This window comes from Phyllopteryx taeniolatus, chromosome 4 (genome assembly GCF_024500385.1).
Source record: "Phyllopteryx taeniolatus isolate TA_2022b chromosome 4, UOR_Ptae_1.2, whole genome shotgun sequence".
Taxonomy (NCBI): domain Eukaryota; kingdom Metazoa; phylum Chordata; class Actinopteri; order Syngnathiformes; family Syngnathidae; genus Phyllopteryx; species Phyllopteryx taeniolatus.
The window spans coordinates 20479438-20497841 of NC_084505.1; the positions used below are offsets into that span (position 1 = coordinate 20479438).

General features: G+C 40.7%; 2 protein-coding genes across 7 annotated transcripts; one reads left to right on the forward strand and one right to left on the reverse strand.

Annotated features, from left to right (window-relative positions):
• Positions 1 to 1383: 1383 nt before the first annotated feature.
• gatb (glutamyl-tRNA(Gln) amidotransferase, subunit B) lies at positions 1384 to 13788 on the reverse strand. Of its 6 annotated transcripts, none has more exons than XM_061770433.1 (13): positions 13649 to 13788; positions 12146 to 12299; positions 11955 to 12068; positions 9269 to 9467; positions 9080 to 9202; positions 7998 to 8111; positions 6830 to 6914; positions 6492 to 6536; positions 4449 to 4641; positions 3863 to 3996; positions 2781 to 2859; positions 2532 to 2669; positions 1384 to 2278 (listed from the first exon to the last, which is right to left on the reverse strand). In XM_061770433.1, exons 2-13 carry the CDS (start codon positions 12290 to 12292, stop codon positions 2144 to 2146), a joined length of 1506 nt encoding a protein of 501 aa, XP_061626417.1. In that variant the 5' UTR covers positions 12293 to 12299; positions 13649 to 13788; the 3' UTR covers positions 1384 to 2143. The 6 variants fall into 6 exon arrangements, 4 of the variants coding, with proteins under 4 accessions (XP_061626417.1, XP_061626414.1, XP_061626416.1 ...); XM_061770430.1 differs by lacking the exon at positions 13649 to 13788 and adding an exon at positions 13232 to 13428; XM_061770432.1 differs by lacking the exon at positions 13649 to 13788 and adding an exon at positions 13232 to 13396 and having other exon boundaries at positions 12157 to 12299.
• dctpp1 (dCTP pyrophosphatase 1) lies at positions 13459 to 15615 on the forward strand. Its single transcript, XM_061770434.1, has one exon. It carries the CDS (start codon positions 13557 to 13559, stop codon positions 14016 to 14018), a length of 462 nt encoding a protein of 153 aa, XP_061626418.1. The 5' UTR covers positions 13459 to 13556; the 3' UTR covers positions 14019 to 15615.
• Positions 15616 to 18404: the final 2789 nt, after the last annotated feature.

An 18404-nucleotide genomic window follows, 5' to 3' on the forward strand; every position in this document is an offset into this window, starting at 1 on the left:
TCATTTTTTCGATTTTTCAATTGATGAATCAGATTTAAAAAAAAAACATTGTTAATTTCCTTATCTTTATTCAAAAACAAGACATTATTTAAAATTTATTATGATTATTATTGGTTTGGTCCACAAAGATTTTGATCATCCTTTTCCTAACAGCAGATGTTTGCAAATGTTTTCACTTTAATTAAACACAAAGATAATCAGTCGGCTTTTATGGAGGACTACAGAAATTGGAGAATATTTACTGTTGAGAGATTTAAATTTGTTAAAGTTAAAGGATTAATCAATTATCAAAATTAGTTGTCATTTCATTTAATAATCGATTAGTTGTTGGTTTCATCGATTAATTGTTGCACCTCGACTGTCAACTCTGTAGTGCATTGGAGACTGATTCGGGTTCTTTGGTGCGTTTGAGAACCACTCCTGTGGAAACGTGGCTTTTAATGCCAGTTTATTAGTCCACGGGTGAAGTAAATGTGATTAAGGACATGATTGACTTCCCGTCAGGTCCTGGCAACGGTGAAGAACCAGATCGAGCAGCTGGCTGCAAGCAGTAAGGACTTTCCTGAGCTGATTGTCGCCGCACAACACTGGCTGCTGACCCGGGACACTCTTTACGGAGAAGCAGGTAATGGAGCTTTTTCTTTGTGTGTCAGGGATAAACCAATCATGATCTTGTGAGACTAGGTAGAGTTGTGGTGTACCTTTGTAATCATGGCACTGCCGAGACACCCTTAAGCAACATGCGAAACTCCCAAAACTGCACTGAGTTTGACATATTTCTCCGTTAAGCTTAAACATGAGCTGTCACAAAAGCAGGTAAAAAATCCCTTCATGTTGCCTACATTCACATTTTAGTGCCTGTTTAAAAAGAATCAAACTGGAATGATTGAGAAGTATGACAATTTAATTCATATTTTTACTTTAGTTTAAAAACAAAATCTGAGAATGGCTGGAATCAATCAAGAAAATAAGACAAAAGCGTCTGATGCAGTCTTGGAGATGATGTTAATTTTATGTTCAATTCCTTTTGGTTTGGTTTTGTAGCGACATTATACGGGCAATGAATGATGCAATACAGTCTTTTTGTTGTGCTTGTTTTGTTGATGACAAAGAATGGCAGCACAATAACATTTGTGAAATGTCATTTTGAGGAGGTGTCAATCATGTCAAGCACTCGTGGACACACTCATAGCTAGACAACGTACACCCGGTACCCTCTCGCTGACCTGTTAGCTAGGGCTTCAGGAGCTTTGCTGAAACTATGGCAGAATATCCACCTGTGCCACGGGACCCCAGGCAGCCGAGATGATTAAAAAATGATGGGGAATTGGCAACAATTCTGTTGGAAAGATAAGTTTATCATATTGATTGTACATTCCCCCCCCCCCCCCCCCCCCCCCCCAAAAAAAACACTTCAAATGGAAGGGGGAACATAAAAAAGAAGCTTTAAGCTATTTGTCACTCCACAACTAAACATCAAAAGATTTATGCAACTACGTTGCCTTGAGACCGGCCGGCTAGCTTAATGCTAACACATAATGGAAAATCCCATTGACATGATAACGGTTAGCATTGATAGTCAAGTGACACAGCCCTTTAAACACACATATTATGAACAAAAATGGAACACGTAGACAGCTAATAGAACAATACTCAGGTCTACATTCTTTATCCTATTTCCAAAAAACGAGTACTATTACAGCAATCTACTGAGTAGTAACAAGTCTGGTCTTTGTATGTATCTGCAAGACTGTACAGTATTATACTGCCTCCCAGTGGCCAAGGTTGACACACCAGGAGTAGCACACTGAATTGAATCATAGCATGAAATGATGCAAAAAGTTTGTTTTACATTTAAGTATACTGGTACTCTGTTTCTCATAAAGTACAATATTATAGTACAATTTTCCCTATTAAAAGAATTGTGGGGGGGGTTGGAACGGATAACATTTTCATTCATTTCAATGTGGAAAGATGATGTGTGATACAAACTGAATATAAATATACATAGTGAGGGTTTATCAATTGGTTCTTGTGACATGTTTCGTGAAAGGGAGGTAATACATTATAAAAAATTATTTACATATAGCCAATACATGCAGTTGGAGGGATGCTCATTAGTAGTTTACGTCGTACAATCAACTCATACAGTTTCTGAAATTTTGTCCTGCAGAATCTTCCGCACCGCAACCGGGTCAGCCCGGCCTTTGGTCTCCTTCTGAACCGAACCCATCAGCTTGTTCAGAACTTTCTTGTTGCCCGCTCGGAAGGCTTGCACCTATACGCAACAACATAAAAATCCAATTGATTAATAATAAAAAAAATAATAATCTTTTTGAAATATGGAATGTAAATGTTTTTATTTAAATTTTAAATCTTTTTTTTTTAGCATTAACTGTCACAAAAGTGTAACAAGTGAAACAATGAATATGTTCAATCTATAAAAAAAAATTAAAAAAAGATGTCTTGCATGTTTGTATGGCAATTTAATCTCAAAGCATCGTGAAGTTGACAGGATGGCAGCTCCCGACCTCGTGCGGATGCGAGTCCAGAACCTTGGCGCAGATGACGTGCACCTGCTCCATGTCACTAATGAGGCTCAAGTCCTGCTCGTGGATGATCTGAGCCGCCGTCTTTGCACCTGAACACCTCCACATCTCCTGGAACACCTGAGACGTCGACACACACGCAGGTACACGAGTAATACTAAACACCTGTGTGTGTCAAAGAGAGAGAGAGAGAGAGAGAGAGTGCGTGTGTGTGTGTGTGTGAGTACTGACCTGCTTGGCCACTGAAGACGAGATGCTTCCTGCTTCCAGGAGCTCCAGCAGCTGGGCCATGGAGGAAGGAGAGACATGGCTAAAATCACAGCAAAAGCAATCATTGCAGATTCACACTTCATTCATCAATACAAGGAGTTGGCACACCAAGCTGTATATTTTGCTTTGTTTGAAGAAAAATATTGCAGTTGAAAAAAAGACCAAAAAAAAAAAAAACTTGGCAGATCCCGATTTGAGTTTAAACCTGAAATCACTTATTTATCTAGCCATCAAACTGAATACATTTCTAGCTGAATGACTAACCAATTAACCAGCTGACTACCTTTCCAACTAGCTAAGTGACACAACCACCTGAAACAGATCATTTCTTTTTGCATTGTGGTGCCTTGAGATACGAATGACTCACTCCACTTATGAGTTTTTCCAGATACAAGCTGTCATTCGGATGATTTTTTTGATTTGCGAGTGCGACCTTGAGATAGATGCGAGCACTCTATGGTAGCGGAAACTAAATTCAACTCACTTCACGATAAGCAACCGTTTGATAAATAGTAAACTATATAGAATAGTTGACTGTCAAACTAAACGTAAAGCAAAGTCCTTTACAAGCATTTAAAGCATCTTGCTGAGACACAATAGTAGTAGAAGTCCTCTTCTTGGTTTGTGTCTGCATGACTGTATTATTGATACACTCCCTTGCGGTGGCCAAAGTGGGCACACCAGAAGGAACAGCACAATGAAATTAATTGCAGCCTGTTCAATTATTTACATTCATCTTATTACTCTAGTAATTACATTCATCTTATTACTCTAGTGCAATATTGTAGAGTGCTATTTTTTAATTGTTAAAAAATAAATAAAAAATAAAATGTTTTGGGGGCAAGGAGGCTGGAACGGATTGAATTTCCATTCATTTTAATGGAGAAAGATGATTGAAGCGTTTTGCGTTACAAGTGTGGTCACAGGACAAATTCAACTCGTATCTCAAGGCACCGCTGTATTTCCAACGGGGAGCGAATGTATTTTGTACTTTACATGACAGCGCCGCCACTCAGTGAGGATGTTTTGTCCGCCCGCGTCACCTTTGGCTGACGTTCAAGTCTTGTTGTTTGAGGAAGGCCAGCAGCTCGTTGGTCACCCAGCCAATCACCTTCCTGGGCTCCCGGCTGGTGGCCTTCAGCACACTCTCAAAGTATTCCACTAGGCCTTCCTCGTTCTGCACCACACAACGACGACAACAACAACAATCAGACTCGGGCTCGGCCATTCATTGTTGTTTAATTGTCAGGCCAATTTCAAAAGTTTTTTGGTGTGTAGCTTCTGTCCCTGCTGACATGCACTGCTTGCGTCAACAACATGGCTGCGAACAGAACATCATAAAAGCAGCCAGTTTTGCCAAATTAGCAACTTTTCACATTATTTACTGTATGACAAGAAAGGAGCCCGGCGGAAGGCGATCAGCGTCAGTTGCGTGGAGCACCGCCAAAGACATGGTACCCACTTATACATTCTAAAAGCAGTGGTTTATCCACCCATTTGTCTGTATAGGAGAAGCTGAACATTGCAGTTTGAAGGCTCATTTTACATGTGGCAACACTGCCAATGTTCATTTATTAATGACGTCTTTAAACCCTAAAGTCAACTTGGAGCCCTGATCGTGGGACTGACCAGCAGGGTGAAGCTGTGCTCGGGCAGGATGTCGTACGTCTCCACCAGCCTGTCTCTCCTCACGCCGGGCAGCTCGGGCAGCTTGGCCCGCAAACTCTGCACCACCACCGCCTGCCGGGCGTCAGCACCTGAGGGAATGCGGGAAGGGTCTTCGTACACTATCAGAGGGGGAAGGTTGGGCTCGGGCATGAACCTGAAGGAGCGGAAACGTGTCACGTGACAAAGATTACAATAAGTGGACACAACATTAGGTACACCCGCACAAGCCAATGAGCTCCAATCACAGTAATAAAGACGGAGCGACGCCACCAAGGCTGAACCGTCCTAAACCTGTTCATCTCACACTGTTCAACTTTCCAACAAACTGCCTGACCGACTAACTAACGAACCAATAGGGTTGGGCATCGTTTGAATTTGAGCGATTCCGGTTCCTTATTTCGATTCCGATTCTTTTAGGGGGCTGGGTCAAAAGGGTGTGCCTGGTTTAAATAAAGTGTGTACAAATTATTCACATCTATTTTGTTAGCAGCCCACAGCAGAGACTAAAATGAACATTTGACTCGGGGTTCTTTATAACCAGTATCAACATCAAACCTATGTACTAAAAGGCACTGTGTGTGCAACTAACCCGATTGACTTAATATTCATTCATAGTTTCAGCTATATGGTAAATATAGCATAGTTAAAACAGATATTTGGGATTGTTTTATCTCTTCAAATGGTTTATATGTGCAAGTTTTAACTTGACTTCATGTTTTAAGCTTAAGCCTCTTATTTTGAAGGGTACGCACCGGAACTCAGCATTTTGTTGCTGCGGTGAAGTTTTAGCTCAACGTTCGATTTTTTTTTTTCGGTCATCTGTGCTTACGTTGATTTGAAGACTAAAATAAACGCTAAAAATCATCAGTGCAAAAGTGCGAGCAACCGTTTATCTTGTAAGCTGCCTGAATGTCTTTTATTGTTTCCCCTCACCCAATTGACAGAGTTGACTTGACTGAAGCTCCGCGTGGCATAGGCGGAGGCCCGGAGCACGTCAGCCGCTACACATCGTGACAGCCTCGTTTGCACAATATAGTCTAATTCCACGACTGGCCATTCATTTGAACAAAGTTAAGACACCCTTTTGTTCGCCGCCACAAGCACATCTTCGTGCCTGTTCTCCTTCATTGGTTTTCGCCACTTCTTCGGGGTGGGCGGATTGTAGGCATCGAAACTGGGAGCCGAAATTCCGGGAGAACGGGAACGTTAGTCCCGGTTCCGATCGGTTCTTGATCCCCAACCCTACCCACCCACTTTCTAAGTTTAGAACTAACTAACTTATCAACTGTTCAACTTTCTGACTTAACTTTGTCGCTAACTATCTAGCAACAAACTAACTTTCGAACAAACTGCCTTATCACCAATTTAACTAATAACTGACAGAGTAACTAACCAACTTTTGAATTAGCTGATTAACTAACAAAATATTTTTTAAGCTGACTACAACTTTTTACTAACATTGCAACTAACTCACGAATTACCATTCTAACTTTGTAACTGACTAGCTTTCTATTTCACTCATTAAACTCTCTGACTAACCAACTGACAAACTTTAACTGACTGAGTGACTAAATTAACTAACCAACTGACTTTCTTACTAACTTTATAACCCACTACCTCAACTAACTGTTTCTCACCTGTCTTTTCTCGACACCTTCTGACTTGCTAACTTTTTAGCTAGGTAATGCCTTATCAACTAACTGTTTAATAACTGACTGGTTAACTAACCAAGTTTTGAACTAGCTAACTAACTGACACATATTTTTGACTGACTAACTTTGCAACCAACTAACTGATTAGCATTCTGTCTATCGTAACTCACTTTCTAACTCGGCAACTAAGCGACCTATTAACTTTAGAACCAGCCTGATCAATTAACTGTTGAAGTGACTGACTAACTTAACTATTTTGCCTGTAAAAGTTCCAATTGTAGACACAGCTCTTGTATTGGATCTCAGGTGTAGCTAATGCTGTATCCAGCAGATGCAGCTAGTTTTCAGTCACCTGTAGTCCTGGAGACCCTCTTTGTCCCTCATGGCCACAGTCGTCCTACAAAAAAAACAAAAACCCAGAGATAAATGATATAATACACATAAAGAATGTAGCCTCATTCATTGTTAAAGTGTCTCATTCCCAATAGATGTGCTAAACCCTAACCCACATTGTGATGGGATCCATATTGTGCTTTACGCAAGCGCCTGGGCTCAGGTGCGCCATTCAATCAACTTTCCATGTTGGAAGGACTCATGGGTGAAGACAGAGCGGGGAAAGCGTGCGCCGTCCAAATCGACTCCCATTCGGCATCATTAGTGCGATGGTAATAAACCTGGCACCGCTCTTACCCGGATTTGGAGTCATAGGCGCGGGTCTCGTTGCGCACGCTGCCTCCTCGCCGCACGACATCTATCTGTCTCCGGATCTCGTAGTCTGGTCACGAAACAACATGAAGCGCATTATTAATCCCCTGATGGCACTGTATACTGTATAAAGGTCTTAAGAACTCATGCTGTAAAATAGACAGGAAGTTGGCAATTTTCCATATCAATTGTGGGTGAGCTGGAGCCAGCTGACTTTGGACTGGTTGCCTGACTGACAAGACATGTGAGGTACGGTGTCTCTACAAGTCATGAAATTTAAGTTCTAATGGGTTTTTTTTAAAACTATTTAATGTAGTTATTTTTTTAAATTGTATGATGTTGGCAGTTAGGAATATTGAAATTTTGTTTGCGTGTACAGTGGACATAAGAAGTGTACGCACCCCTGAAAAGACAACTGGAACATCTGAAATTTCTTTGGGGTAAATCAGAGGCACTTTAAATGCTGACAGATGTGTGCCGACTCCTGTTTAACATGACTTATTAATTGTGAACACAGCCACATCCACACTTATAAGAGGGTGTGCACACTTGTACAATCACATTATCTCAGTTGTATATTCTTACGTTCCTTCCAGAAATGTTTTTTATTATTATTATTATTAAGTTGTACAGATTATAGGGAAGATTAATGACGGAAAATGTTTTTTTTCATTTTTCTTCAAAAATCTGGCATTAGTACAGGGGTGTGTAGACTTTTTATATCCACTGTATAACCTTTGATAAAAGTATCAATGATGATGAGCAAAAGACAAAAGTGATAGTCCAACAATAGAACAAAAAAGAAACATATTGCAGACTTTGAAGGGCAATGCTTTTCTTTTACAATAATCAAAAGTTACCTGTACTTGTATTACTTTGCACTTCCAAGATAAATAACTACGCTACTCAAATCATTACTTGAATTCGGAGGCAAGTCTGTACATCAATAACCTAAGCGCTCACGCAGTAGTCAAGTCGTAATTACAAGAAATATTTGTATGGAAGACACATCTAGGCCATGAATATAAAACAATACAATGAAAAACAGTAAGCAGGGTCCTACTTACTAGTTCATCACATGCCATTTGTAACCTCGAAACGGTGTACATCAGGACCGTCGTTAACAGAGGACCGTCTGTACAGGATCACTTACCGATAGCCCTGGCCAGGTATCGAACGCTGTTGATGTTCTTCACCTCTGTCCTGACGCCGAGCGGCTCCCCCGGTCTGTGCACCGACACGTTGGCGTCCACCCTTAGCTGGCCCTCTGCAGAAAAGTCACTTATATCTTTTCCTTCTTTTTGGTTACCACACATGAACTCCCTCATGAAAAACTCACTCAGGAACGGAAATTTTGAAAATATTTGCACCCATCGCCAGTATCACCAAGCAACCCAAAATTCAGCTGGACCTGTCCATCAGAAGTGCAATCACAAAACAACCCACACCCGAAATTAAAGAGCAAGTCAGGCATTATGCTTTTTAAAGTTGGCTCCAGTAAATTATCTTGGTGAGATAAACAAACATATGCAACTGGTAATTCACGTCCATCATTACCTAATGTCCCCCTTTTTCATTTTTTAAAAATTATTATTATTATTGCACAATACTTTTTGTAAACCAGTTAAGGCAGTTGATAGTACCGCGGTACAGTCTCTCCGGGATGTGAACACGCTATTTTTTGTACTGTGTGTGTTATTAATTTAGATATTTTTTTTATCCATTGCTATTGCGCTCTCTCAATATATTCGGTGTTTAAAATGTGTGTATATTGTTTTAAAAGTGTGTTTGAAGGCCGTAAAGGAATTTCAAGTAAAAAACTAAACAAATTCCATTTCCATTAGTATTTCTGTATCACGGATTTTCATTTATCGCGGGGGGTCTGTAACGTAACCCCCGCGATGGAGGGGGGTTTACTGTATACAGCCTACAATCTGTATGTTGTAATTCAAGTTCCTTCTCTTAATTGAGTAGTGTTCTGCTTCTTTGTCTTGAATCATATTCTGGGTATTATAAGAATTTGTCTTCAAGTACAGTATATATCCTGTGTACACCTATGTTCTTATTTCATATATCCGCCGATATATCGGTTATTGTATGCATCATTTTTTTTTAGCCCCCAATATAGGTATCGGCATGGGCCCCAATGGGCTGGTTCTACTCACAACGACTTTGTTGTGATTTGCCATTTTTCATTAAGACTGAGAAAGCAAATTGAGCGAGTGAGCGTCATACCCGACATGTTTCCTTGACAGGTGCCGAGGGCCTGCAGGATGAGCTGAAGCTCCCTGACGGCCGCCGCCGCCTCCTCGCCGCACGTCATGTCGGGCTCCATCACCAGCTCCATCAGGCCCACACCTGACCATGTGACATCACCAGGCTTTAACGCCGCTTCACCCCGCTTCCCGACGAGGGGGCTCTCACCCGCTCTGTTGAGGTCGACGAGCGTCTGGCCGCGGGCGTCGTCGTGCAGGCTCTTGCCGCTGTCCTGCTCCAGCTGGATCTGCTTGATGCGGATGTTCTTCCGGAGCACCTGGTTCCTTTTCTTGCCGCCCAGGAGGCTGTAGTGCAGCAAACCGTCCACCGCCACGGGCCGCCGTTGCTGTGTGATCTGGTAGCCCGCCTGACGTGAAACGTACAAAATACACTCAAAAGTCACACGAGAAGTGAAAATCCATAGTTTGTTCTATTTTACAATTAGTCTTTTTTTTCTTTGCAATTGGTCACCCGGAAAAACGTCAAAAATAGATTTTCAATTTCAACAAACATTTCGAGTCCTACCTTTAAATAAAGGTCTTGATGAAGCTTTTCCAATGTATAATTATGTTGTCAATATGCCCTGATATGATGACTCAATGACCCAAAATTCTTTTTTTAATGAGTGGAAATATCACACACAAATCACAAAATGCCCAGCTTTTCCTATAGGGAATGAGCAATTTTTAAATGGTGCAATAGTTAAAAAACAATCAAAAATAGATTTCCAAAAGACCACATTGTGTCATACCCCAAATTAAAGAGATCCAGATCAAAAATGGATTTACTCTTGATTAACTGGACATTTACATGCGCTTTCATTACAGCCAGTCTACGGCCAACAAAAACCCATAAAAAAAAAGAAAGAAAGAAAGAATTAAACCCCCAAAATAAAAGCCCCCTAATGACTATGTCCCCTCCATACAGGAGACAATGATGAAAGAAAAAAGATACGTTGTTTATTTTAAAATTGTCCAAAAATCTCCACTTGCTGAGGATAAGCGGTACAGAAAATGGATGGATGGATGGATGGATGTTCATGGTTTTTTTTTGTGTGGCAATTGACTTTGATCGAAAGGACCTCATGCAACAGTTCTATAATGTCAAAAATAAACACAGTCACAATAAGCCACAGTCATACCTCGAATTAAAGGTGTTGATAAGATGACCAAGTGTCAAGGTTTTTCTCTTGAAAATGTCTAAAAATATCCACTTTGTGCCAACAGGGGGCAGTCAAACCAAGGTGGAAACACTCATAGTAACAGGATGAGCAACTTGATGGTTGGTGTACTCAATTTACAAGGCGGAAGCAAAACAATTCCTCTTTTCCCCCCTCTTCTATAATTTGAATACCCACTCTCATTACTGCTCTTCTTTTAGCCTCCATGCCAACTGGTAAAATAATGAGCACCAGTTTAACTTCTCAGCCTTAAAAAAAATACTCAGTAATGTTAATATACAAAATGTAAAATAGTAAGAAAAAAATGGGAATAAATGATGTAAAATTGAGGCCAGCTGCACCCGTTCATTAAAATGCAGCAGGCGAGTGTTGCACATTTTCCCTCTAAAGGTTTCTTTTTTTCTTCCTGAAAAGCAGGAGAATAATAAATATTTCATCTGCTTGCCGTATTCCTCGCGCTGCCCCCTCGGTGTGTACGAGCTGCCCGCGTTGCTGTGGCAACCCTATTGTATAACATGACTCATACTCCACGAGCAAGGTGGGAGTGAAGCGCAGCGGTGGGCTTTCACTAGCAGAATGGCCCAACTACCACAGAATGAAAAAAAATTATTCTTATTTTTTTTAACGGCCAAGTCAGAGCCTGGACCTAAATCCAATGGCAAATGCATCGGTGGCCCAAAGGGGGGCTGCGCACAAGGCATGCCCTTGCAATATGACACGTTTGGAGAACCTCTGCAAGGAAGAGTTCATCAAATAGGTGCCAGGCTTATTAGACTCCTACACAAAAGGACTTGAATGATGTCATTGCAGCAAAATATGAAATAAATCAAGTAAATTGAACTTCACTCGATAGAGTTTAGCAAAATAAATTGGACAAAAACATTTTTTAAAGTGAGTAACAAGTATTAGTTTTTGGATACACACACATTGTGCTTATATGTTTATATATTTGTTTTTCTTATTCAATTTAATTTTAACATTTACATTTTTTTTAATATATTTTTAAATATTCTTCTTTAAATTTTATTTGAACATGTTTCAATTTGTAATAGTTGTGCCCCTTGAGATAAGTTTATTCTGTTGTGTGACCATGCTCTTATCTCAAAACACATTTTTCCATTAAAATGAATAGAAATGCAAATCCCCCCCCAAAAAACACCACAATTTTTGTATTTGTTTTCAACAAACATTTTAAAAAAAGACAAGAAGCAGTATATTAAATTGTCTCTCTTTCTCTCTTCACACGCTCGATCCCCAACTTCTCCTGGAATAGGAAGGCTCCGTGTCTCTCGTCAGCGGTTATGTTCCAAAAACGTTTGTTTTACGTCTTTTAACTAGAAAACTTGCACTCAACAGTACAAACGCACAGTAACAACATTTTCTGCTGTCTTTGAAGACGTGAAACAAATAAATAAATGTGGATATATTAAACAGCTCATACCGCTGATGCTCAATTTTTGCGGTTTTGAAACGGTGACTTTTTCAAACCGCGGCATACCTTGAAATCGGTCACCGGCCCAGGCCTAATCACAGTCAGGCTCATTTGGTTGGATAACACTGCTTGGTGGGGGATTTAATGACTCCAGCACAAAAAAAAAAAAAAAAAAAAGAAATTATCCCCAAATATGAAACAAGCAAATGACCTGACAGAAGATGATAGGACTGAAAACTTACGGGGAGATCAGCGTAGAAGTAGTGCTTCCTGTCAAAAAATGACTTCTCGTTGATACGGCAGTTGAGGGCCAATCCCGTCATTACAGCTGCCTCGACACATCGTCTGTTCAGGACCTGGCAAATCACAAATGGTGATTATTATCATGACGAACTATAGACGATTATATGACGCTTGTGATTCAAGTTCTTACAGGTAATGTACCGGGCAAAGAGGCGTCGAAGAAGGACACGAGGGAATTGGGAGGCGAAAGGAAGTGGACGGCCGAGCCGGAGAACATTTTAGTGCGGGCTTGAATCTGGGCGTGGATCTCCAGTCCGACCACGCCTTCCAGCTGCATGGAAACACTGCACAGTAAAGAATTTCAAAAAAAGTCACAATATGTTGAGTAAGTTGCAATGTTACACGACAAAAAGTCGTGGAGTTTTTCAAATAAAGTCGTAACATTAAGTTGCAAGTTCACATAATTAAAGTTTTACTGTTACGAGAAAAAGTTGCACTGTTATGACAAAAACATTTTTAAAGCTACGATCAGAAAGTCAGAATATTACGAGGAAAAAATATTTACTTTTATAAGGATAAAGTTGCAATGTTACACAAAAAAAGTCTTTTTTTTTTTTTTTTTAAATAAAGTCAGAATATTAAGCCAAATGTTTACAAGACTAACGAGTCAAGATGCACTGTTAAGAGAAAATGTTTTTGCAAAGTTAGGATAATAAAGTCATAATATTACAAGAATTAGGCTGTAATGTTAAGAAAATAAAGTCATATTGATAGAACAAAAATGTACTAATACGAGGACAGAGTTGCAACGTTGTGAGAAAAAAAATTGTAACGATATGAGAAAAAAGTTATCAAGTTCGAGAATAAAGTTGTCAAGTTAGGAGAATACATTTGCAACGGGATGAAAAAAAAGCTGTTAAGGTACCATAATAATAATAATTTTTAAAAAAAATCATAGAATTACATAAAGTAGTATAGTGAAATTACGATATTACCCCAAAAATATTGTACTGTTACCAAGATAAAGATGTAGCCTAAATGTTACGAGAAAAGATTTTACATTTTGGTCAATGGTAGCAATAATCATCCGGCGTAATTGCATTTTGATTTGCCAACTTTTTGAAAAGAAAAATAGCGAAATTACGAGGAAAGAAGGCGAAATTACAAGAACAACATCGTAACTACAATAATAACTACTAGCTGATAAATTAGAGACGAGCTAGCAGGTTAGCCACAACGCGAACAACATTTATTCCAATTTATCGTCTTCACCAACCTTTTAGTCCTGCTTTGCAACTGGCCATCATATCGCGAAGATTCTACGTTTAATCTCCGGATTGAACACGACGCATTAAGACACAATAACAATGTTCTTTTTATCATTTTGTAGCGGACTCTTGCTGTGACGGAGGAGGCTGCCATGATGTTTGTGAAGCGCGGCTACCCGTGGGAATTGTAGTTCTTCAAGGATTGTAGCCCACGCGAGAAGCTCGTGTTTAAACTACAAATCCCACGGTAGTGAAAACGACGTATTTCCGGGTCGAAGTTTGGCGGGATGAGTTATAGCGAGGGACTCCAACGTTGAGCCAAGTCGCTTCAACATGATGGCCACAAACGGGAAAGCATTCGAAGACGGTCCGGTGAACGGAACCGCGCCGTCACACGTCGCTACCTCCACGGAGGACCGCTTCACCTTCAGCCCGGAGCCCAGCGTGGAGGACATCCGTCGCATGCAGGCCGAGTTCACCGACGAGCGCGACTGGAACAAGTTCCACCAGCCCCGCAACCTGCTCCTGGCCATGGTGGGCGAGGTGGGCGAAGTCTCGGAGCTCTTCCAGTGGAAGGGCGAGGTGGCCGAGGGCCTGCCCGACTGGAGCGACTCGGAGCGGGAGCAGCTCGCCCACGAGCTGAGCGACGTGTTCATCTACCTGGTGGAGCTGGCCGAGAGGTGCCGCGTGGACTTGCCCCAAGCCGTGCTCCGCAAAATGGCTCTGAACAGACTCAAGTACCCCGCCGGCAAAGTGCACGGCTCGGCTAAAAAGTACACCGAATATAAGGACTGATTTAGTTTATAATTTTTTTTAAATTTAGTTTATTTTTATTTTTTTTATATCATGTGGGATTTTTGGGTGGTGGCAATCATAGCTTTAACTGCTCTTTTGACATCATGAATGCTCTGAAATATTTACATCTTCCGTTACTTTCAGAAATTTGTCAATACTTTTAAAAGTATTTGTTTTTAATTTCCATGGCTCAACGAAACCCTTTAAAAAAAACGAGATCGCAGACACTAATGTTATAGCGTAAGTTCTTTTCATGACGTTACATGCATGTAACGGGCAACGTTGTTTTACATGTGCTTTTTTTCTGTTAAGGTACTAAACCAAAGTAAAATGTTCTTGAACAGACTACCTTTTTTCGAAGTCTCTCGTATCTAGGGCTGTCTCTATCGAATCTTTTTAGGATCAATTCTCTGATTAATTATTGATCGAATAATTGCCCTCCCAATATTACATTTTTTTGTTTTTTGGTACACCCACGAGCTGAATGATTTTCCTTACTAATTCTGATTTTTCTTGCAGATTTCAATCGGATTCAAGGTGATAAAGCTTCAGTGCAATATTCGCCACGTGCAGTAACATTTACAAACATGACCGAAAATTACATCATACCATCAAAACATGATTACTCTAATAATGCAAGGAGGAAAACTGAAGGTAAGCTTCCAACTGTATCCGTTTTTCTTAACATTTTGTTTACCTTTTTTAACAAGGATTTTTTTTGCACTACTTTTACTCAAAGACGCATTTTTAATGAAGTATCAACTTAAATGCAAAAAAAGAGATGCAAATACAATCAAACGTAAATATCTAGTGTCAAAATACAATTCAAAATATATGGTAGTAAAACCACTTCAAGGAATGTACACTTTAGTGTACAAGGAATCAAGCGAGCTCAGTGTGTCACTCAGCCGCCTGGCAAGGAGAAAGTCCTTGATGGGATTCCTTCTTCCCGGTTCTTTTCATATTTGGTGGTGATCTTGTTTCCAAATCAAAATCCTGATACATTAAACTTGGCTTTTACATGCATCCAAAACAGTCGCCGTTTTGAACTTAAAATAGGCCATTTACGTGACCAGAAAAAAAACCTTCCGCCGCTTCTGCTGCTAAGAAGTAATGGTGCTTTTACTCCGTTACTTTGATCTAAATCCCGATCACTACTTTTATTTATCAATTATTGCATATTTATCAACTATTTCGTGGGCGGGACATGCATTGGGCGCTGTTTCTAATTTAAGCACTAGTGACGTTGAAGTCTAGTTTACCAAATTAAACGACACAAGAAAGTCACATGACCTCACACAACTTCTATTGGGCTTCCAGGGCATAGGTATTAAAACTATAGGCCACGCTGGCTGATTGTCGTGCCTACGTGGCGACCATTTTGGGAAGGTCGTCGTTACCGTGAAGGCAGCGGCGCGCTACTCTTTGTTTACATTAGACGAACGAAAACAACAGCTTTCATGTATTGTAGTATTTGTCTGGCACTGTCTGCCCAAACGGGGATGTTTCAGCGCACGTATAACTTGAGAAAAAAACGTGCAGTAAATTGCAAATGTTTTTGTTGTTTATTCATTTTTAAAATTGTTTTTGCCATTTACTTATTATCTGAGTAATTATTTCACTCTGTACTTTTTAGTCTTACTCAAGTTATTTTTTTGAGGACACATTTTTCCTTTTACTTCAAGTAACAGTACTCTTACTAGAGTACAATGTTTGTCTACTCTACCCACCTCTGGAGTGGACATCCTCAATTACTACTATTACGTATAGACAAAATGTGTTGCTCATCAGATCACCGCGTGTCGTATTTCTTGCACTGGTCTTTTGTATTTTCATTTTGAGGTACTGCGGGTCGTGGCCCCTCGTTGCGGTCCCAGCGGAACCCCGAAGCACATGTAACATCGGTGACAAGAGCTAGTACAGCTTGTATTAATTAGGAAACGTGCCTACAGTTATCTAATTAGTTCACGGATGTTAATGTTAAATGTCAATGTTCTATCTAATAATTAAATGTCACAAGGCTATGGTCGGGTGGAAGCGTACAGAGCACTGGACTCTCTTCCTTCTCTCGTGGGATCCGGAAGCCGAGTGGCTCCTCTTTTCAGATAACAGTCAGTTTCCTCAGCGGCTCCTGATCAAACCGGTTCTCGCCTGCTCTCAGCCTGAATGTTATCAGTATGTCTGTAGTGTGTGTGTGTGTGTGTGTGTGTATTCATAACAGAGTGTGGTCAGTTTTAGCAAACAAAAGCAAAGAAATACTGTACATCTAACAACTGTACATTGGAGAGACTCGAGAGTAAGGGACAAGTATGACACCACCCATCAAAATAATAATAAAAAAGTGCTGGCAACCAGTCCAGGGTGTGCCCCGCTTCCTCCCCGATGATAGCTGGGATAGGCTCCAGCACTCCCGCGACCCTTGTGAGGATAAGCGGCTCAGCAAATGGATGGATGGATGGATGAAGTTTATATCTCATGGTGGTCGTTTTAACACCACACTACAATACAGGTTGGGCCAAAAGAAGGCTTAGTAATACCAGTTAAGAATTATGGTTTGGACAATTACCTAAATATATCGTTATATGGTAGAGCTCTAAGGCCAAGTGAAATTAATGCAGCAAATTTCCTCTGACTTACTGTTACTCCTCCGTAACAGCGGAACATATGGCAACTGCCCGTAACAAAATACTGAGAAATGGGAACACTTTGCATCCGAGTATGTCTGCAGCCTCTAACCCTAAATACTCCTAAATGCCCAAATGACATGTTGTATTCCTTGGGAATGAAATCCCCTAACTCTGCTTCTGGTTCCGCCGAAGCCAATTCAAAACATGGAGTAGGTCAATACTGATTGGTTAACGTGACCTGTCTTGAGTCGCATGCTGCTTCCGCTTGGTGACCTTAGCAGGATGCTAGGGACATGACATGTATGCATCAAATAGTTGACACAACAGATCCTGGATCAGTCAGGAGTGCTGCCCCCCAAAAAATAGCTTTGGGGGCCATGTGATCGTTGAAATTGCAATTTCGATCGGGAAACAATAAATCGCTCAGCCCGAGTACACTACACTCTGGACTGGTAGCTAATCGATCACGTTTAAAGCCACTCCGATATGATACCATCAATCCATTTTATGTGGCGCTTTATCCTAATTAGGGTTGCAGGTGAGCTGGAGCCTATCCCAGCGCACTTTGGTGAGAGAGTCGGGCTACACCCTGGACTGGTTGCCAGACGATCGCAGGGCACATATAGACAAACAAACAAACAAACTTCCACCTATGGACAATTTAGAGTCTTCAATGAACCTGACAATCATGCATGCTTATGGAATGTGGAATGAAGTCAGAGTACACACAGCCAAGTTTCAAACTCAGAACCTCTCAATTGTGAGGCAGACATGCTAATCACAATACACTCGGTCGCCTTAGTATTTTTACATATTTATCTACTTTTGGTAACATGAGCACTGGTGCTGGCCCTTGTTAGACTGCGGGCGCTTCGGCTGCCCCCTGCACCAGTGTGTTCCACTAACGTGTGTGTGTGTGTGTGTGTGTGTTCACTGTGATGGGTTAAATGCAGAGAACATGCATGCATGTTCATGACAATAAAAGGGGATTCTTCTTCTTCAAGTACAGTGGTGCCTTGAGTCACAAGTTTACTTCATTCCGTGACCACACTCGTAACTCAAAACATCTCAAATCACCTTTCCCCATTGAAATGAAGGGAAATGCGATTTATCTGTTCCAGCCTCTAAAAACAAATTAAAAACTATAAAATATGTATAACACAATATTGTGATTAGACTAAGATAAGTGTGATGGTCACTCTAATTGTGATTTTAAAAAAAAAATTTTTTTTTAAAGTCATAGCGTTTAATCTCTTTTATAAAAATCTGTGGTGTTCATTGTGGTTTGCCTCACCACTGATCACAGTCTTTCCAATATGTGAGCTTGGCGAGAGGCTCCAAATAAGAGAAAGCTTCCCCCCCCCCACCCCCCCCTGAATAATAGAAAGCTTTTTCCTCACCTTCACCTCCAGCACGCCAGCCTCCATTTTGGGTGTCAGAGTGACAGACAGCCGGGGGTGACGTCCCAGCTCAGCTCAGTTTTGACTGATCAAAGTGGCGTCGTGCGGCTGCTGGAATTGGACTCAGTAAAAAGGAGCCTTTCTGCCCTCTCTGCTCTCATTTTGAGAACAGAACCGCCGAGGGGAAGAGTTCAATTTAGTGGCAAATTTTTCCTTTTTTACTCAAATTCTAGTTCGCCACATGTTTTGCTCTCAGGGGACCCTCAGACACTCTATGAGCATGCAATACATGAAACTTTAAATATGTTGTACACATTTCCATGTACTTTTTTTTAAACAATAATACAATTAAAATTAAT

What these genes read in the sequence shown, in the direction of transcription:
- dctpp1 (XM_061770434.1), top strand. Translation starts at nt 13,557, where the DNA reads ATGATGGCCACAAACGGGAAAGCATTCGAAGACGGTCCGGTGAACGGA.
- gatb (XM_061770430.1), bottom strand. Translation starts at nt 13,377, where the DNA reads ATGGCAGCCTCCTCCGTCACAGCAAGAGTCCGCTACAAAATGATAAAA. An exon ending in ACTTCTACGCTGATCTCCCC is followed by an intron (nt 9,468 to 11,954) that starts GTAAGTTTTCAG and finishes GTTTCACGTCAG; the next exon opens with GCGGGCTACCAGATCACACA. An exon ending in GACTTGAACGTCAGCCAAAG is followed by an intron (nt 2,860 to 3,862) that starts GTGACGCGGGCG and finishes CTGTGATTTTAG; the next exon opens with CCATGTCTCTCCTTCCTCCA.